Raw genomic sequence first — 19676 nt, 5'->3', positions numbered from 1 at the left:
TTTAAATGAAACATTGAGTTTATCGATTCAAAATTAGGTTGACCTTGATTGGAAGGGTAGAATATAGTTGTATATGTGAGAGGATATAAAGTGCTAATTGGTTAAGCATAATGTATTTTTGTAATGATTGAAATGCTACTTTTGTTTAAAAAAAAAGTTCATGTAAGTCAAAGATTGTCGGTTCCCATGAAGACTTCTTGCCCGCATGTTTTGTAAATTGGTGTAGGAAAAAGGTTTTCGTTAAAAAAGTAAGTTTGTTTCATCAAATAAGAAATTATGAATTTAGGAGGTTCTTGTGAAAACTAGGATCCTTAGAAGAGAAATTTAGCAAAAAAGGACTTAGTAAATAAAAAAAAAGTAACAAATGATTTGTTGATGTTGAAAAGGGTATTTGGTAAAACAATCATATAACATCCATGAGATCTTATAAGTAATTGAGAAAGGTTAGGTTGATTTCGATTAAGAATGGAAGTTTCTAGTATGATGATATAATGTGAGCGTATTTTAGTTAATATGGGCAAGAGATTCATTAGACCGATTAATTGATAGGTAGCATTTCATAAGGTTTGGAAATTCGTGAAATAAAATGTTTTAAGACATGATTAAGAATCTCGTGTATATGATTTGAGTGAAAATGGATGGTAGAATAAGAAGTACGTTTGATAAACAATGTATTTTGAAATCGGTATAAGTAGGTATTTTGAATAATGATAAATGATTTAGGTATAAAACATGATCGGGTTTGCATAATAAAATATTTTGAAAGAGGAGTTTTGGTAACGGTCACCTAAGTAAGGGAATCACCCCTAACTCGTTGGTGAGGTCGTTTTAAGGGAAGAGGGGTGGAGTCAATCGTCAAGGTAGGGAAGTCACTCCAATCTCGATGATACATCTCCACTAGTTGTTACAAGGAATATGAATGTAAATTATATGAAAATCATGCATATATAAGTGTATCGGAAAGGTTCGATATGTTGTGCGTGTGAAAAGAGAAATCAAAGGTAAACTCGAGGTTGAAAGATTGCATCGTATAAAATGAACAATAGAAACACATGTTTGACCAAAGTTTGGAGTGTTCCAAAACGGAACTTTGACTAAACAAAGTGGTCGAAAAGTCTTTTGAATTTGAGGAGCATGCTTTGGCCTAATAGGTAAAATACTCTCGCCGACAAGTCGGTTAACGGTATTTACCCTTCCGGTTACTACATGTCCCAAATCAATCGAAATTTCGAGACTTGGCGGGATTTATGAAAAAAAATGCCAAGGAGTGGAACTAGTCGACAAGGTGCGGGTTTCACCCCTAACTTGACGATTTCGTATCCTAAGTGTGGTTGGTACTCGTCGGGTCAAAATTTAATTTCGACGTGTTGACGAGGGTCCACTAGAATTTGAAATTTGATATTTACCATTAAGATGTGGATTTCACTCCTAGCTTAATGGCGATATCTCGTGTAAAAAAAAGAATAGGTAGATTGAGAGTCGTTCACCAAATTGTGGGTTTCACGCCTATTTTGGTGAATTCGTCTCATTGGTACAATATGAGTGTTGTCGGATTTAGAATAATCGAGTAAAATGCATGAGGGAAGTGTATGTCGAAGAAGATACACAAACAAGTGTAAACACATAGGAAAGCATATCAAGAATGGTACTTAAATAATGAAATGATAAAACAAGTATTAACACATAGATAAATATGTCAAGAATAACACATAAAGAATCAAACAACGAAACAAGTGTTAACACATAATAAAACAAGCATTAATGCGTAAGAACAATATGTCAAATAGTACACACGAGTAACATACATGTTTAAAAGAGCATGAATAAGTAACAAATAAAGTATCATGTAGTAGCCCAAGCAAAGCATACGAATAAGGCTCTAAAACTATAGACTAGGTGAAAGCATTCCTACTTTTCCTAATTCCCTATAGTTATGGCTCTGATACCAATCTGTCACACCCCAACCAATGGCGGAAACATCGGGATGAGACGAAGTGTGAAGATTGCTAGAGACATCATAACGCTATTTGTGACAATATTTAGAAAATCCAAATTTCATTTCATTTCATAACTTCAAATAGTCAACATTACAAGAAATTCAAATACAACAAGTTTAACGAAACAACATGATAACATAACAAAATTTGATACAACATATTAAACCCTAACGTCTATATGTGTATCTAGGCATCAACGCTATTTCTTTTCTTAGCATCGTCCTCATCAACCTGTAACATGTTTAAAATAATTCAATGCAAAAGCAAAGGCGAGTATACAAGTTTGGTACATACATAGCATAAGATAAAAGTGTGAACAATTCCTCATAGCAAGCATGCGATTCAAGATAAACATTAAATATGGCATGTGTATAACATATCAAACCAAGAAAACGCAACTTGCTCATGACATAACCAAAGTTTCAGTAGAGGCGGGTCGTTAATCCTATAGCGCTACATATGTCAAGGTTTGGCTCGTACGAAGTTAATGATAAGTTCAACACATAAGAATCACCCAAATTTAAAGTATCAAGTCATCACATATACAAGCATGTTATAGGAATGTTCATGTGTTTAGACAAAAGTTCATGTGTAAGTTTCAATAGGTAAACATGTTACACCCCAAAAGTAGTAAAAGTAAAAAGGGGAAAAGTACGAGTATACTCACGTTGGTTGCGTGTGAGAATTCTTGAAACAACGCACGAGTAAGGATCGTGAATCCAAGGGAACGAACGTAATGGTTATCCTAAATAATTAAAATATCACATACGATTCGTTAATATTTACAGGTTAGATAAACGTTCCTAATATTTATTGTTTCCACAAATTACTTATAAGGTACATTTATTATTATTTTTTTTATACATTATGTTATCTGTTAATGTATGATTCATATAATGTATTTAAAGATTTGTGCTACAAGACTAGAATAACTAAATTTTAGATGAAAGAAACATATTTTTAAGTAATTAAAACCAAGTTTACATGCTTTAACTGAGACGCTCCCACTTCTGAACTACAACCCATTTAATGCTGACTCATTGGCGCATGGGACTGATGTGTGAAAATCGAAAGCGAAAGAAAATTATGGGAGGCAGGGTTCGAACCCCTGACCTCACATGTTTTTAGTGACTTAATAATTTAGTGAAATAAATTTATGTATTAAAAGGGTGTTATTTGTACATCTTGCTGATTGATTTTATTTAAAAAAAAAAAAAAAAGAATATAACCTAACTACATCAGCGAGGAGAAAGAAAAGAAGCATGGGACATGAACATCATGGTTATCTTTCCCATTTAACCCATTGAACAACACAAAACCTTCCCAAAAACAAAATCACAACTTAGAAATAGTTAGTTTGTTGTTCCATTTGTATAGAAATATAAGAAATAAAATGATCGAGTCAAAGGGTTATACCGAAACATAGAAAGGGCTCATGTTGATCTCCGTACGGCTCCAGCGGAACTCCGACCTCCAGCGAGTTTCGAACTTTGGCGATGTTCTCGGTGAACGAAAACGAGGAAGGAACGAGTTGCAGTCGATCCCGTGCGGCTCCGGTGGCTTCGGTTATTTTCCGACGGCGTGCTCGGTGTGCTATAATTTGAAAACGACGCGGGTGGACCTCGGCTAGTTCTTCCCACGAAACTCCGGTATGTTTTGGTTTCCCCAGCGGCTTGTTATTGAAACATAAAAGGGCATTGAGGTTTTGTACGGGTTTTCCGATCATCACCGTGGTCGAGAACACGTGATATTTTCTGGCGAGACCTCCAACCCCGGTGGTTTGCTAACCCCTTATTTTTTGGAGTAGAAAGAGATGGCAACCAAGTTGATGGTCCCTTGGTGTCGCACATATAAGAACAGAGAGGGTGGTTTTCACTATCTTGGTTATAAGCTTCAAAATATAAGTATGTGTGTCAAAGAAATGTTGGGGTTGTCACTGATCTGTATTGGCGGCAAGTTGAAAGGGAAATGAAAAAAAAAATAAACTTATCGTTTTAAGCCAACTTTAAAAGGTATCATGATTTGAACGACATAAAGACTGTGGCGGAGTGGTTGTGTGGGCAATAACTTCTAATAAAATGCATAGGGATTCCCAGTTGTTTTTAATTGCTAATAAAAGCACAACCAACTCTTGTTTGTTGCAAATCTAATATATGCATAAATAGTCCCTTTAGTAAGGAAACTTTTATATTTTTAAAACTTTTAACAAGTTTCTAAATCTTGTTTATTTTGAATAGCTTCAAAGACTTAGTTTTTATAAACAAATATTATTGCTTAAAACCCTTAAAATAATTTAATAATAAATGGATAAATAGATATTTAAATAAATAATTTGATTCCATCATTATTTAATACGTGGAAATTTCCGTTGGTCAAAGGTTAGGATTCGAATTTCAAAACGGGTTGGATTTCGGGAATTCATTTTGGCGGATGTTACACTTCTAGGAAGATGTCGGCTCCAGGGAACACCGATACCAACAACCCTATGCCGACTACAGAGGCGGAATTTCAAGAACGCCTCATACAGATCATCGCACAGTGCGAGGCCCTTCGCTCTAAACGCAGCGGAGGTACCTCGGGAAATAATCCAGCCAACGGCTGTACCTACAAGCAGTTCTTAGGCTGCCAGCCCCTACATTTCGACGGCACTGGGGGTGCTGTAGCTTTCGTGCGCTGGGTTGAGAAAACGGACACTGTTTTGCATGCGAGCAAATGCGCCCCAGAGCACCAGGTCACGTACATTTCCGGACTGTTCCAAGATGGGGCTCTGTCATGGTGGAAACTCCAGGTTCAGACGGTGGGCGAGACTACTGCGTATGCTTTATCATGGGACGAGCTGAAAGAGCTAATGCATAAAAAGTACTGTTCGAGAACAGAAAGCCAGAAGGTGGAAACTGAGTTCTGGAACTTGAAGATGGAAGGTCCAAAAATAGCTGAGTATGTGGAGAAGTTCCAAGTTCTGTCGCGTATCGTTCCTTACATGGTAGACCCAGAGTTTAAGAAGATTGATCGTTTCATTTGGGGATTGAAACCCCAAATCATGAGCATGGTGACGACATCAAAGCCTGCAACGATCGCTGAAGCCATTAATCTAAGTGTGGCCTTGACTGAAGAGGCAATCAGGATGAACAAATTTTCAACCTCTGAGGAGAAGAAGGAGACTCATGTAGAGTCATCTGGAGACAACAAGAGGAAGTTCGCAAACTTCAAGCAGAGTACTCAGACGAATAGCAACAACAAGGTCAAAAAGAGAAAAGAGTACATGGGTAAACTACCTAAATGCGACAGGTGCCGACGTCATCATACCGGGCGATGTAAAAATGGGAGGTGTGGCAGCTGTGGCAAAGTGGGACACAACAGGGAAACGTGTTGGAGTGAGACGAAGCGTGGAAAGAAAGGAAAGGGGAAAGATAAGGGATGTTATACCTGCGGGGATATGAGGCACTTTAGGAAAGATTGCCCAAGGGAGATTAAGAAAAATCATGGGAAAGATGTCTAACACCGGAGCCAGAGAAGCACGCCAGGAATCCAAGCATGGATATCGGTACGTCCCATACTACTCAATGTTATGCATCTGTATTGCCAAATACTGTTGCAAATTCTACGATTCGCACCTCTAGAGTTCGAGAGTATAATTGGTTTAAGCAGAGAGTAAGTAGATATTCCAGTACCCATTAGAACTAGCTTAGGGGGAAGCTAGTGGAAGCCAACACAGTAACTGGAATCAGCAAGATAGAGCCTGGGAAGCGTAAGATTACACTTGATCTACTGCCAATGAATTGGGAGACTTCAACAAGGTAGTTGGAGGGATTGGTTGACAAATGATCAATAGGAGATTGGTATCCGCACCATGATGGCGAACGAAGAAGTGATCTTGACTCATGAAGCAGGATATGCCTCTGCAAATTACAAATCGCTTGAAGGCACAAAGAATGTTGCGAAAAGGATGGGTTGTTTTATGGCTCATGTCGGGGACAAGGGAGCCGAAGAACCAAAACTCGAAGATGTCCCTGTGATAAAAGAATATCCTGAAGCCATCCCCGAAAACTTGCCAGAATTATCTACTCAGTGACAAGTCGAATTTTGCATCGATTTGATTTCCAGGTGCCGCGCTTGCAGCCAATACACCTTGGCAATTTACACCTTCAGACATGCAAGGATCGACAGTGTAGCTTCAGTAGCTGATAGAGAAGGAAGATAACAGACCAAGTTTCCCATTTTGGGTAACCCCAGCTCTGCTCATCAAGAAGAAGGATGTGACTTTCAAATGAGCATCAATTACTAGGAGCCAAACGAGCTAACCCACGAGAGTCGGTGACTCTCGCTAAGGATTAACGAATTATGTATTTAACTAACTGTGAGGATCCAACTACTATTACATGTCTGATTGACGATCGAGTGTCGTTAGCGATGAATTCAGGAAGAAAGTATACCGAGGAAATCGTGGGACGATAACTTGTCTTTAGACGCACACAAGATGGTGTTTCCTACACAATGCACAAAACCGAGTTACACAGAATATGAAACCTTGAGGATCTAGAAAACATATGATTAGGACCCTTGGGAACCCAGGTCCAAACGTGTAAAGGTTGTTACTTAGACACCATATCTATTAACTCAATCGAACACCACTAACCTGACATATATGCCATTTCAGTTAACAGAACAGAAAGTACTTGAAATTCTTTCGTTTAAATCTTCACTTTTGCTTCTAGCTGAGTAGATGTTTGCATCTCTACTCCCCTTAAAGTAGTTGTATCGCTTTGATTTTCTTCGCTGAGAGCGAACACACATTTGCTTCGATATTTGGTCATTACCTCATACTCATTGTGTCATTACTTGAAAACTCACATATTACGCATGCACCTTTTGCTACGCGTGCGGTTTCATTTCGAGCGCTTCATTGAAATTCGAATATTATGTTGCTAAATCTAACTACTGGTTTGTGATTCGAATGGCCTACATTATTGTAACGGTTGACTCTTTGCTATCAGGTCAACACACCTTCTCGAAAACTTCTTTTGTTTCAAGATACATTCATGGCTTATTTTTGTAACCATGTTGGGATTCCCTTGTTGATACATACGTTTATTGTCGGGTTACGCTGAAACTAAGTTCAATTGTTTGAACTTATCCATTTCACACGTTTGATTTGAGACGCAATATGATGTATTGGGAGCATCATATTTAAATATTCTTGCAAAAGTTCTTTCATTACGAGTCGTAGTAGATTCGGTCGGTCTATGACTCCACTAAATCGTTTGATTCACTTCGACACCTTGAGGTGATATTTTCACAAAATTGAAGCTTGTGCTAATTGGATTACTCACTTCATATACGGATTTAAATTATTTATTTGCTCTAAATCCGTCTCGTTTATCACAATTAAAGCAGTCTCAACACAGTTGTGTGTTAAGGCAATGGTACATGGATTCATTTCATAAACACAATGTACCTCCTAACGATTCTTTCATTGTCTATCGTATACCTTGCGGTACTTATTGCTTCCCACCTTCGATCGGAAACAGTGGCTCTTTGATGTTCCGAATTCAACTAAAAACTTTGCAACATTGGGTAAATCAAATCTTCATTGTTTCGGTTCACTTTCATTTGATTTAAAACACAGTGAACTTGTTCAGTCACCACTATTATTGAATTACGTCATTGCGACACCTTGTGGCGTCATTACAAACTTGTAGCTTGTGCTAATCATAGTCAGTCGTTTCACGCAAAACTACTTATACTTTTGTTTGAACTAAGTCATTTAAAAATTCCTGATGCAACTACGAATCAAGACAATGATACACCAGATTCGCTTGCATTTCGTTCGGTGTATTTTCACAATTCGAGAATGTCAACTCACAAATCCTTACCATTTACTTATTCGAAAGTTGACGAGTCATTTTCATCTCCAAGTTGTTGATTTTGAGTTCATATAACGGAGGCTATGGTTTGTGAAAACTCGTTTGCATATCGTGACCGATTGTTTGAGAATCCTATTGGACAAAACTCCTCTTTTGTGGAACCCCTGTAACTGGATTACACTAGACTACACGTCAATACGACTTATGCCTTTGACATTAAATGCTAAAAGCACATACCTTTTGACCATTAGACTCGTGTTGTTATATATATTATTGGACTCACTTGATGTGAATAAGGTTTGATTCGGTCTGATGATTATCTACCTCGGTACTATTCATATACATACATGCATAACAAAACCCTAAGGAATTAAGGTAGTACAAATTTCGAGGACGAAATTTTATTAACGGGGGGAGAATGTGACAACCCTCAAAATTTTAGGTACTGTACAATTAATTAATTTTAATTACGTGCTTAATGACTGTGCTTGATAACAACTGACACTTTAAACTACTTACTGATTTATGTTACATACATACATGTGCATCACTTTACATACAGTCGCTCCATTTATTTCATACAGACTCTTAGTGACAGACCTGATGCACAAAGCACAGTTAGCACAGTGAGCGGATATCTCAGACACATGCTGACAATGCCAGCACTTAGACAGATACTATTTTTAGGCCAGTATGGGCCAGGGATAAAACACTACACCAGTGTGGAGTGTAGGGAAGTGAGGACCATAAGACTATGTCACTAGGTGATAGTTTGAGTGCCGGAAAGAGCCTAAAACGCAATTTAATTACAGAATTCCGCATTTTAGTAACAAATCAGCTTTTAACACACTCATATTATACAGAGTATTGACTAAATGGTCCTGGACACTTTCCTAAGTGTTGGAATTAATTTCGTTACAAAAAGATGCACAAAAGACGCTATTCGGGACAATTAAACGCTTTAACGGAACGATACGAAACCGAACAACCAGACATTACCCGGGACACCAAAATATTATTAGAAATATTATTTTATCATTCCTAATTAATTGTGATCACAAAAATCCCTATACACCATGAAAACAAGGCATACACCCACTATACTTGGAAATACCCTTAACCTTCTAACTTATTACCTAATAGTTACCAAAAACTTACACTTTACCCCCCCCCCCCAACCGATTTTCTGCCATAATCATTTAAATATATTTGTTGAGATTGTGTGAAAAGAGGATCTTGGTTCTATTGGCCAAAATTATGGGGTATGATTACCCTATGAACTAGTAGTGCATGTTTCCAAGACTTACCATCATTACTATCAAACTAACACTCAACCTCTCTCTCCTCCCTCCTTATTTTCGGCACAAGCACCCCCCCCCCCTCTACATAACCGAATTCACCATCACCTTCCTTCACCATCTCCATTTCTTTCACTAAAAGCTCTTATTCAAAGATTTAGGATTCATCCATAGAGGTGCTATATTGAAGGTGTTCAAGGAAGTTTGATTCAAGTTTTGTCACCAACATTCCACCATCATCTCATTCTAAGATTTCTACCCTAGCCTTGTGCTAGTAGTAAGTCTCTTCACACTCTTGTTTCACCTTGATTCTTGTTACGATTTGTTGAATGTTCATCACACACAGAGGTTAAAACACTAAAATGTGAACTTAAAATTCTGCCTAAAAACCATGTATAAAAAGCTTGTGAGAAGTTGAAATCAGGATGGTTTAGGGTTGGTTAAAGCATGATTGAAGTTTTAACATTTGTTCATCAATAAACCATGGTTAGGATCTTCGTTTATGCACTTTTAGTCACCTCTGCAATATAAACAGCTTGCTGAGTTGGATTTTCAGCCAACTTTAACAGGCTGTAACGGGATCATTTTAAATTGAAAAACGGATTTTCTGAAGCCTAAAATGAGCATTTTGGAATAACTAAACAAATGGCACTGGAATCATAATTTTTCGAGACTGTTTACTATTTTTAAAAGACTATTTTTGGACAGCAGCTCAAGCTGCATTTTTACTGCAGAAAAAGTGTGTTGTTTTCGAAGTCATAACCTGAAACCTGAGTGAAACCGACTCACGGAATTTTTACAGTAGATGGACACCGTTGTCAGGACGACCCTCCAACTAGAATTTCGTCAAACGGACTTACGGTTGATTTTTAGTGAATATTTCCGTAAACTGCGATCAGAAGGTAACAAATCTGATTGCAGTCGAGAAAATGATTTTCTATAAAATATGGGTAACGAATTGGACTTTGATATTTTTACACAATAAACTTTGGAACATATGTGACATTCTGTAAAAATTTGGTAATTTTTAGAAAAGGTTAACTATTTTATAAAAATCCTCGAAAACAGTCCGGTTTTGAGTAATAAAGCTGAAATAAAGTAAGTAATGTTTTGTTTGTCGATATGTCGGTTTGATTATTGAAAATGAACTATTGGATATATATATATAAGAAAATGATATGCTATTTAAGCATGGACACCTCTATTTACAGAGGAGACTCTGCCGGAATTTTCCGAGAATCCAAACACTTAGTAAAGTATTCGAGATAATAAATACGAAATAGTTGTCTAACTATTTTTCTAATAAAGTTAAAATAATTATATTATTTTAACAACATAATACCAAAGTAACGTAACTCAAAACACTAAACTCTAAGCCAAGGCACGGCCCGTTCGTCTAATAGACGTTAGACCATTCTAGGTAGTCGTGTTTGCTGAGGAGATTTGGGTTACGAGTACCGAAGACGCAATACTGTGAGTTCATGTCCCCCTTTTTCTCTTAACTGTTTTCAGTTTTATACTTCGGGGGTGAAATACATGTTACAATTTTTACAGACAATTACAGACACTTTTATACATGGTATGATTAGCTAAGGAATTTACTGTTAGATCACGTGAATGGATAGGCTATTATCGTAAGACCATTAATCCTTGTATAAGGACCGAGAGGCACGAGTGATAGATCTATTGGGTGTTGCGAGCCCCACACATGGGCCAGCGTGTGGCTGCATGTGGTGACTATGTCGTTCCGCCGGAAGGACCGGTATGAAGTACGCGTTACAGGTTTGAGTGCTTCCTAGGCCATATCACTTATTAATGTATTAGCTACACATTAATTGATCTGTTTTTCCTTATTGCTACATACCAAGGACATACATTTATACAGACATATTTCACAATTTATACAGACACACATACACATGAACTCGCTCAACTTTTGTTGATGTTTTCCAAACTACATGTATTTCAGGAAATTAATTATGGATCTGGCGGGCGTTGGAATTTCAAGTTATGTTAAGTATAAAGAAGTCATCCATGGTTTTTGGGTTTGGCCAGTGTGTCTTAATCCTGGACGAGACACGTCTTCCAAACTTGGATTACAACTATTATCTTTGACGAGTCCTTAGCAAACTTTTACACAATTCATCTGGTTTGTAAAACTTAAATTTTGAAGCCTACGTTTTAGACAATGTTGTTATGTTTTAAACTCATTTTATGGATGACAAATCTTTGGTATTATCATATAGATTGTTTGATATGGTTGAATGCAATGATAACAAGTAAGTCACCCCATAATCACGCTTCCGCAAAAGACAGGGTGTGACACCTATATCAAAATCAAATCATAAAAAGAAAATAGATTCGAAAGAGACCAAAGAAATGTTGTATCAGATTGCTTGTCTTCTTGTAGTTGGATCTCCAAGTTTTTGGAATGCTCCAAATTCTACTTGAGCATCCAAATCTGGGTCAATACCAGCGAAAACATCTCTAAACAAGGTTCGAGAACCATGCCAAATGTGTCCGAAGAAGAAGAGCAAAGCAAATGAAGCATGTCCAAAAGTAAACCAACCCCTTGGACTGCTACGAAAAACACCATCAGATTTCAAAGTAGCACGATCTAATTCAAAAATTTCCCCCAATTGAGCGCGTCTAGCATATTTTTTGACAGCAACAGGATCACTATAACTGACTCCATTGAGTTCACCACCATAGAACTCAACAGTTACACCTACTTGTTCGACACTATACTTAGATTCCGCCCTTCGAAAAGGAACATCGGCTCTAACAGTTCCGTCTCCGTCTACCAAAACGACCGGAAATGTTTCAAAAAAGGTAGGCATACGGCGTACAAAAAGTTCACAGCCTTCTTTATCTCTAAAGATAGGATGTCCTAACCAACCAACCGCTATTCTATCCCCGTTATCCATTGAGCCCGCCCTGAATAATCCCCCTTTTGCCGGATTATTTCCGATGTAATCATAAAAGGCTAATTTTTCAGGAATTTTAGACCAAACTTCTGATAAACTTTGATTTTCGGCTAACCCAGCACTAACTCTTCTATATATTTCTTGTTGGAAGTATCCCTGATCCCATTGATAACGAGTAGGCCCAAATAATTCGATGGGGGTAGTTGCTGAACCATACCACATAGTTCCGGCAACAACAAAAGCTGCAAAAAAGACAGCAGCGATACTACTGGAAAGGACAGTTTCAATATTACCCATACGCAATCCTTTGTATAGACGTTGGGGCAGGCGGACGCTAAGATGGAATAGACCTGCTAATATGCCCAAAGTCCCTGCCGCAATATGATGAGAGGCTATTCCTCCCGGAACAAAAGGATCAAAACCCTCTACACCCCACGATGGATTTACAGATTGTACTTTCCCTGTTAGCCCATAAGGATCGGACACCCATATGCCAGGACCATACAAGCCTGTTACATGAAATGCACCAAAACCAAAGCAAGCCAGACCTACAAGAAATAAATGTATTCCAAAGATCTTGGGCAAATCCAAAGAGGGTTTTCCTGTACGTTCATCACAAAATATTTCTAGATCCCAATATACCCAATGCCAGATAGCTGCCAAAAAGCACAACCCAGAAAACACAATATGCGTTCCAGCCACACCTTCGTAACTCCAAATACCCGGATTCGTTATAGTCCCCCCCGTGATACTCAAACCGCCCCAGGAATTTGTTATTCCTAAATGAGTCATGAAGGGTATAACGAACATACCATGTCTCCACATTGGATCAAGAACAGGGTCAGAAGGATCAACAACTGCTAATTCATACAGGGCCATCGAACCGGCCCAGCCAGCAACCAAAGCTGTATGCATTATATGAACAGAAAGCAACCGTCCGGGATCATTCAATACAACGGTATGAACACGATACCAAGGCAAACCCATGGAAATACCCCTTTATGAAAGAAAAAAGACACTACGTAACTTTATTGCATTGTAAAAGACTATACTATGACTATGTTATGGACCCCCCCTATTTAGTGGATTATTTCAACGTAAGGGTTCATATTTGTTCTATTCTGTTGGTAATAATGGAACAATTTTGTTCGTAGGAACAAAGAGAAGCAGATTTATTCTATACTCGATAAGTACCAATACGCAATGGGGAAGTTAATGCGATTTTCTATGAGCGAATTTGCCCATACTTGTTCATCATTAGAGGACACTAGTCGTAATCATTTTCCCTTTTTTTTTCTTATTTTCTTTATAAATTTTTCAGAATTTATGAATAAAATCTGATTAGGATAAAGTACAATATTATAAAGATAAAGTACAATATTATAAATAAAAAGAAAGGCTTTGTTACGTTTCCACATCAAAGTAAAATATAGTACTTAGTTCTTTTTTATTTCATTTAATGCCTATTGGTGTTCCAAAAGTACCTCTTCGAAGTCCTGGAGAGGAAGATGCATCTTGGGTTGACATATAGTGCGACTTGTCAGATATATTATATTGGGTCATATGGGATTTCCCCGTTTTCTCCCCAATCGAGATATCCTCTGTTTCGCCCACGAAAGATTAATTGAACCATTTTTGGGGGGGATTCGAATTACTATTATCAATTAGAAGAATTTATGGTTGGCTTAGTTGGACTGCTACATTGAAGTATCCAGACTCCGTTAAAAAAAACCAAGTGGTAATATATCTATTTTATATCATAAAGGATTCCTATTTTTAAAGAAATCTTTTTTTGTAAGTAGAAGTTTTTTCAAACTCTCTGAATGGATAACAAAAAGAAGTGGTAATGGGAGCATTTGTACTATATGTGCAAATCAAAATCGGGCGGATCTTTACCCAGAGTAGAGCATAAACCTAAAAAGATTAAAGAGGCCCATTTAAGAACAAGAAAATGACATCGTGATTTGGATTGGATCTCGATGAAACAATCCATCAATGAGAAGTAAATTGGATAAGTTTAATGAATACTTTTTTTTTATTATTATACGTTATAAGGAAAGGAAGACAAAAAAGAAAAGGAAGACAAACTCGTATTTAGTGAAAAATCAAAGAAAATCCTATTATTATAAGTTAGAAGGAACTTGCTATGAAAAAAAAAGTATTGGAATCTACACATTGATTCTTTTTTTTTGAACCGTATGCGTCAAAAGGCGCCTGTACGGTTCCGTAGGGATACAATTTGACTCTAATCAACCGACTTTATCGAGAAAGATTACTTTTTTTAGGGCAAGAGGTTGATAGTGAGATCTCAAATCAACTGATTGGTCTTATGATATATCTCAGTATCGAGGATGATACCCAAGATCTGTATTTGTTTATAAACTCTCCTGGCAGATGGGTAATATCGGGAGTGGCTCTTTATGATACTATACAATTTGTGCAACCAGATGTACATACAATATGCATGGGATCAGCCGCTCCAATGGGATGTTTTATCCTGGTCGGAGGAGAAATTACCAAACGTCTACCATTCCCTCACACTTGGCGCCAATGGGGCTTTTATTTGAAGAAAAAAGAAGACTATGCCTTCGCCATATGAAATATGAATATTAAGTAATAATAGCATGGCACTTTGAATTTGATATAAGAAATTTTGTTTTCAAAACATTAGATTATGTATCGAGAGAGTAACATGATAAAAAGGTATTTCCTAATTTGTTCTTGGAAGTCCAGTTCAGCGTCACAAACTTTTTCACACCAGAGGTCTCTTAACAAAATTTATAGAGCAAAAAAAAATCTTTTTTCTTTATTTGATCAAATAAAAAAGCCACTTTGGGAATGCTGAATGACAGACAAATAACAGACAAAAAAATATAATCAATATATAAAGCAACGGAGCCATTATAGTATTTTTGAATTCCTCTGAAAGGAAGGGTGGTAAGTTGATCATTTACCGATCGGGGTCTGATCGATCCTATTTTTTCTTTATTTTATGGAAGGTAAGGGTCAATTTTATTGTAGAGCCGTATGCAATGCATAATGCCCGTACGGTTGTTCGATTCTATCTTTTTTTCTTGTTATTCTTTTATCTTTCTTTGTATCTTCCCCTCATATCATGAAAAATAGAGAATCCTTTTATTATCTTATATTATCAGGGTAATGATCCATCAACCTGCTGGTTCTTTTTCTGAAGTAGCAACGAGAGAATTCATCCTGGAAGTGGGAGAACTGCTGAAACTACGTGAAACCCTGACAAGGGTTTATGTACAAAGAACGGGCAAACCCGTATGTATCCGAAGACATGGAAAGAGATGTTTTTATGTCAGCAACAGAGGCCCAAGCTTATGGAATTGTTGATCTTGTAGCGGTTGAATGACAATAGCCTAGATTTCACGTCAATTCTGAAATTCACCCTGCCGAGTTTAATATTAATATTCTATGACTTTTTTTATTATTCTATATTCTATTGAATAAAAGTAATTCATAATCATCCGGTTAGGATCGATCTAAACCAGCCCATTATGTATAGGATTCAACATGCCAACGATTAAACAACTTATTAGAAATACAAGACAGCCAATTAGAAATGTCACAAAATCCCCCGCGCTTCGGGGATGCCCTCAGCGTCGAGGAACATGTACTAGGGTGTATGTGCGACTCGTGCAGATCATGAACTAGAACAAAGGAAAGAGAAAAATGTTCGAATATCAATGATCAAATAGGATAAACCGGAAAAACGAACTACATTTCCTATCTAAAAATCCATGATATCCCTTTTATTGTGTATGAAATTTATGGTTTCTGTTGGTGTAAATCCACTCACCTCAATTCAAGATGAGAAGCAATTCTCCATTGGTAGCAAATGGTTATCCATTAACCGGAGGAAATCTTAGTTAAAATAAACCCCTCTTGCAAGAACGGACTAACAGGGTTAGCTACCCAGCCAATCTTCATAATTAAATACCGTTACTGTATAGGTAGAGCTCGTTGTGAAAGACCTATTACTGGATAATTCATGGGTAGAGCCGAAGAATGTGAACTATACAAGTTAGCAATAACATTGATTAAATGAAGTAAAGGCTCCGGTGTATAGAGAAGACCTCACCCTTTAAGAAGTAACCATAGAAACGATGGAATCCACTATTTCTTTATCATTACTTTTCTTTTTTAATACCTAGTATAGTACAAGTTCGTATTTCGAGGTGAAATGCCTCGATAAAAAGAAAAATTGTGGTTGGGAAGGTTATAGTAGCCGAAGCCATTGGAATTATTAGTTTATACATTGGAAAAATCCGTTTTGTTATTCATATACTAGGAAAGGGGCAAAAGAATAACTGAAAGAAAGGAAATCGATTAGTTATTCGTTAAAGTTTCATTTATTCAATGACCAGAATTAGACGGGGATATATCGCTCGGAGACGTAGAACAAAAATTCGTTTATTTGCATCAAGCTTTCGGGGGGGGGGGGGCTCATTCAAGACTTACTCGAACTATTACTCAACAAAAAATAAGAGCTTTGGTTTCGGCTCATCGGGGTAGGGATAGGCAAAAAATCAATTTTCGTCGTTTGTGGATCACTCGAATAAATGCAGCAATTCGCGAAAGGGGGGCATGCCATAGTTATAGTAGATTCATAAATGATCTGTACAAGAGACAATTGCTTCTTAATCGTAAAATACTTGCACAAATAGCTATATCAAATAGGAATTGTCTTTATATGATTTCCAATGAGATCATAAAAGAAGTAAGTTGGAAGGAATCCACCGAAACGGAGTTGCCCGGAGAATGAACTCCGGGAAGGTCGAATAAAAATGAATAGAATATGATAAATATGAGAAAGTAGTCAAAATAAAGTAGTCAAAATAAATATGAATCTACACGTTCACTAAAAAATTTCTTCTTCCCAGATTATTCTTTTTTTTCTTACGACACAAGAATTCAATCCGGATTCTTGGATTTTTCCAACAAAATAGAAATCCGCGTTTGAGTTCGGATGGGGATTTGAATTCAAGTGAATAAAGAGTAAACCTATCTTTTTCTCGCTCTAAGACTAGGAGTTCTAGTGGTCGACTCGGTTCTTTCAAATTGTTTCTCATTATTAAGAAAAGGTAACAAAGATAAAATACGAGCTTGTTTTATAGCAATAGTAATTAATCGTTGTTGTTTCAAGGTCAATCTATTTACTCGTCTAGATAATATTTTTCCCTGTTCACTAATAAATCGACTAATTAAACTCATGTTTTTATAACCAATTCGATCCCCCGACTGGATCGGGGCAAACGCTTACGAAAAGATCGCTTGGATTTAAGAAAAGTTCGCTTGGATTTATCCATGGTTTGGTTAGTTTATTTCTTATCCCTAAAATCCTATTTCAGCCGGATCTTTAATTATAATAAATAAATAGGATTTGGTTTGTTTATAATTATCTTTAACTATGTTAAATTTAAATATGTTATATATATATATATATATATATATATATAATGTCATTTTTCCCTTTCCTTGTAAGATAAGGGCGCAAGTGCTCGCTTCAATTTATTTCTTTATCTCCCCGTGAATCGTATGTTTGTAACAATATGGACAGAATTTTAGTAACTCCAATCGATTAGGCGTATTGTGCCGGTTCTTTTGAGTAATATATCTGGAACTGCCCGTTGATTCCTTATTAACACCGTTTCGAACACAAGCGGTACATTCCAAAAGAACCGATATTCGCACATCTTTACCCTTGGCCATGAACCTCCTTTGGATTTTTCATTTACTCAACTCTTCCTCTTTCAATCCGAAACGAAAAAGAAGAAAGGAAGGAAAAAACAAAATAGAATTTGTAACTTGCTATCCTCTTATGCAAGACTTCACTACAATCAATATAGGAAATAAGATAAAAAAGATTTCTAACCTTTCAAATACCAAATACAATTTCATATAAGTATCTTGTATAATACTCTTTCCCTAGAACCACTGTTTGTATTCGACTTTCATAGAAATTTCATATGAATTTAATTCCAAACCGACCCCGAGTCTCACAGTTGTTGAATGCACTTTTATTCTTTCTCTTTCCTCCCTTATTCTAAAAAAGGTAAAAAAGAGAAAAGAGGGGGCTAGTATTTAATTGTATCTCTAATCTTCTTTATTCCTTCCCGCGTCAATAACTAGAAAAAGGGGAATGTCAATGCATCCGGGAAAAAACGCCGGATCAGTCGGCCGGGTCTACGAATCTATTCCAACTATCAAAGAATTCCTAGAATTTTAGGCGGGATGGGAGTTGTAATTCTTTCTACCACTCGGGGTATAATGACAGACCGGGAGACTCGACTAGAAAGAATAGGCGGAGAAATTTTGTGTTATATATGGTAATTTTTCTAATATCCGAATTGAATAGGAAACTTCTTTTTTGTGAAAAAGAAAAGAGAAGGAGTGGGTTGTCTAATGGGGTTCTTCCTCCACTAGTTGATACTTCAAGGAGGTTTGACTTGGAATGAAAGAACAAAAATGGATTCATGAAGGTTTAATTACTGAATCGCTTCCCAATGGCATGTTCCGGGTTCGTTTAGATAATGAAGATATGATTCTAGGTTATGTTTCGGGAAAGATCCGACGTAGTTTTATACGAATATTGCCAGGAGATAGAGTCAAAATTGAAGTAAGTCGTTATGATTCAACCAGAGGTCGTATAATTTATCGACTCCGCAACAAAGATTCGAAAGATTAGGTTTTTTTCAACTTCACTATTTCTTTTTCTTTCGCAGGAATACGATTTAAAATCGAAAATTACAATAAACTTATTTTCTTCCAAGAAAAGGATTCAAAATTAAAGTAAGGAGTGGCAAATATGAAAATAAGAGCTTCTGTTCGTAAAATTTGTGAAAAATGTCGACTAATCCGTCGTCGGGGATGAATTATAGTAATTTGTTCCAACCCAAGACATAAACAAAGACAAGGATAATAAGACTCGTTAAAGACCCAATATACAAATAAGAAGGGGGATCTTTTTTTGACATGAAATGGATATATCCATATATCTCTGACTCAAATTTATGAGATGATAAAATATGGCAAAAGCTATACCGAAAAAGGGTTCACGTGGACGTATTAGTTTGCGTAAGAGTATACGTAAAATACCAAAGGGGGTTATTCATATTCAAGCAAGTTTCAATAATACCATTGTGACTGTTACAGATGTACGAGGGCGAGTGGTTTCTTGGTCCTCTGCCGGTACTTGTGGCTTCCAAGGTACAAGAAGAGGGACGCCGTTTGCTGCTCAAACCGCAGCGGCAAATGCTATTCGTGCAGTAGTAGATCAAGGTATGCAACGAGCAGAAGTCATGATTAAAGGTCCCGGTCTTGGAAGAGACGCAGCATTACGAGCTATTCGCAGAAGTGGTATACTATTAACTTTCGTACGGGATGTAACCCCTATGCCACATAATGGTTGTAGACCCCCGAAAAAAAGACGTGTGTAGAAATCAAATTTGAAGATATTTCAATAGCAAGAGAAACAAGAGAAATAAATGATTCAATGATCGGATCAAATAATATTATTATGGTTCGAGAGAAAATAACAGTATCTACTCGGACACTACAGTGGAA

The 19676-nt window shown here is 37.0% G+C and overlaps 2 protein-coding genes and 1 long non-coding RNA gene across 3 annotated transcripts; 1 reads left to right on the top strand and 2 right to left on the bottom strand.

The window, feature by feature from the left end:
* Positions 1–2171: 2171 nt before the first annotated feature.
* Positions 2172–3948, bottom strand: LOC118481952. Its single transcript, XR_004866405.1, has 3 exons — positions 3414–3948; positions 2665–2742; positions 2172–2228 (listed from the first exon to the last, which is right to left on the bottom strand). It is a non-coding gene; the product is annotated as an uncharacterized LOC118481952 (long non-coding RNA).
* A 7544-nt stretch (positions 3949–11492) lies between these two features.
* Positions 11493–13574, bottom strand: LOC118481947 (photosystem II CP47 reaction center protein-like). The gene has a single exon (XM_035977306.1). The coding sequence runs from the start codon at positions 13071–13073 to the stop codon at positions 11547–11549; it is 1527 nt and encodes a 508-aa protein (XP_035833199.1). The 5' UTR covers positions 13074–13574; the 3' UTR covers positions 11493–11546.
* Positions 13575–19068: 5494 nt separating this feature from the next.
* LOC118481944 (30S ribosomal protein S11, chloroplastic-like) lies at positions 19069–19593 on the top strand. Its single transcript, XM_035977301.1, has one exon. It carries the CDS (start codon positions 19139–19141, stop codon positions 19547–19549), a length of 411 nt encoding a protein of 136 aa, XP_035833194.1. The 5' UTR covers positions 19069–19138; the 3' UTR covers positions 19550–19593.
* The last annotated feature ends 83 nt before the right edge of the window (positions 19594–19676 follow it).

This window comes from Helianthus annuus, chromosome 1 (assembly GCF_002127325.2).
Source record: "Helianthus annuus cultivar XRQ/B chromosome 1, HanXRQr2.0-SUNRISE, whole genome shotgun sequence".
Classification (NCBI taxonomy): domain Eukaryota; kingdom Viridiplantae; phylum Streptophyta; class Magnoliopsida; order Asterales; family Asteraceae; genus Helianthus; species Helianthus annuus.
Note: the sequence above shows the minus strand (reverse complement) of the source record. Positions and strands in the feature narration are given on the sequence as shown.

What these genes read in the sequence shown, in the direction of transcription:
- LOC118481944 (XM_035977301.1), top strand. Translation starts at nt 19,139, where the DNA reads ATGGCAAAAGCTATACCGAAAAAGGGTTCACGTGGACGTATTAGTTTG.
- LOC118481947 (XM_035977306.1), bottom strand. Translation starts at nt 13,073, where the DNA reads ATGGGTTTGCCTTGGTATCGTGTTCATACCGTTGTATTGAATGATCCC.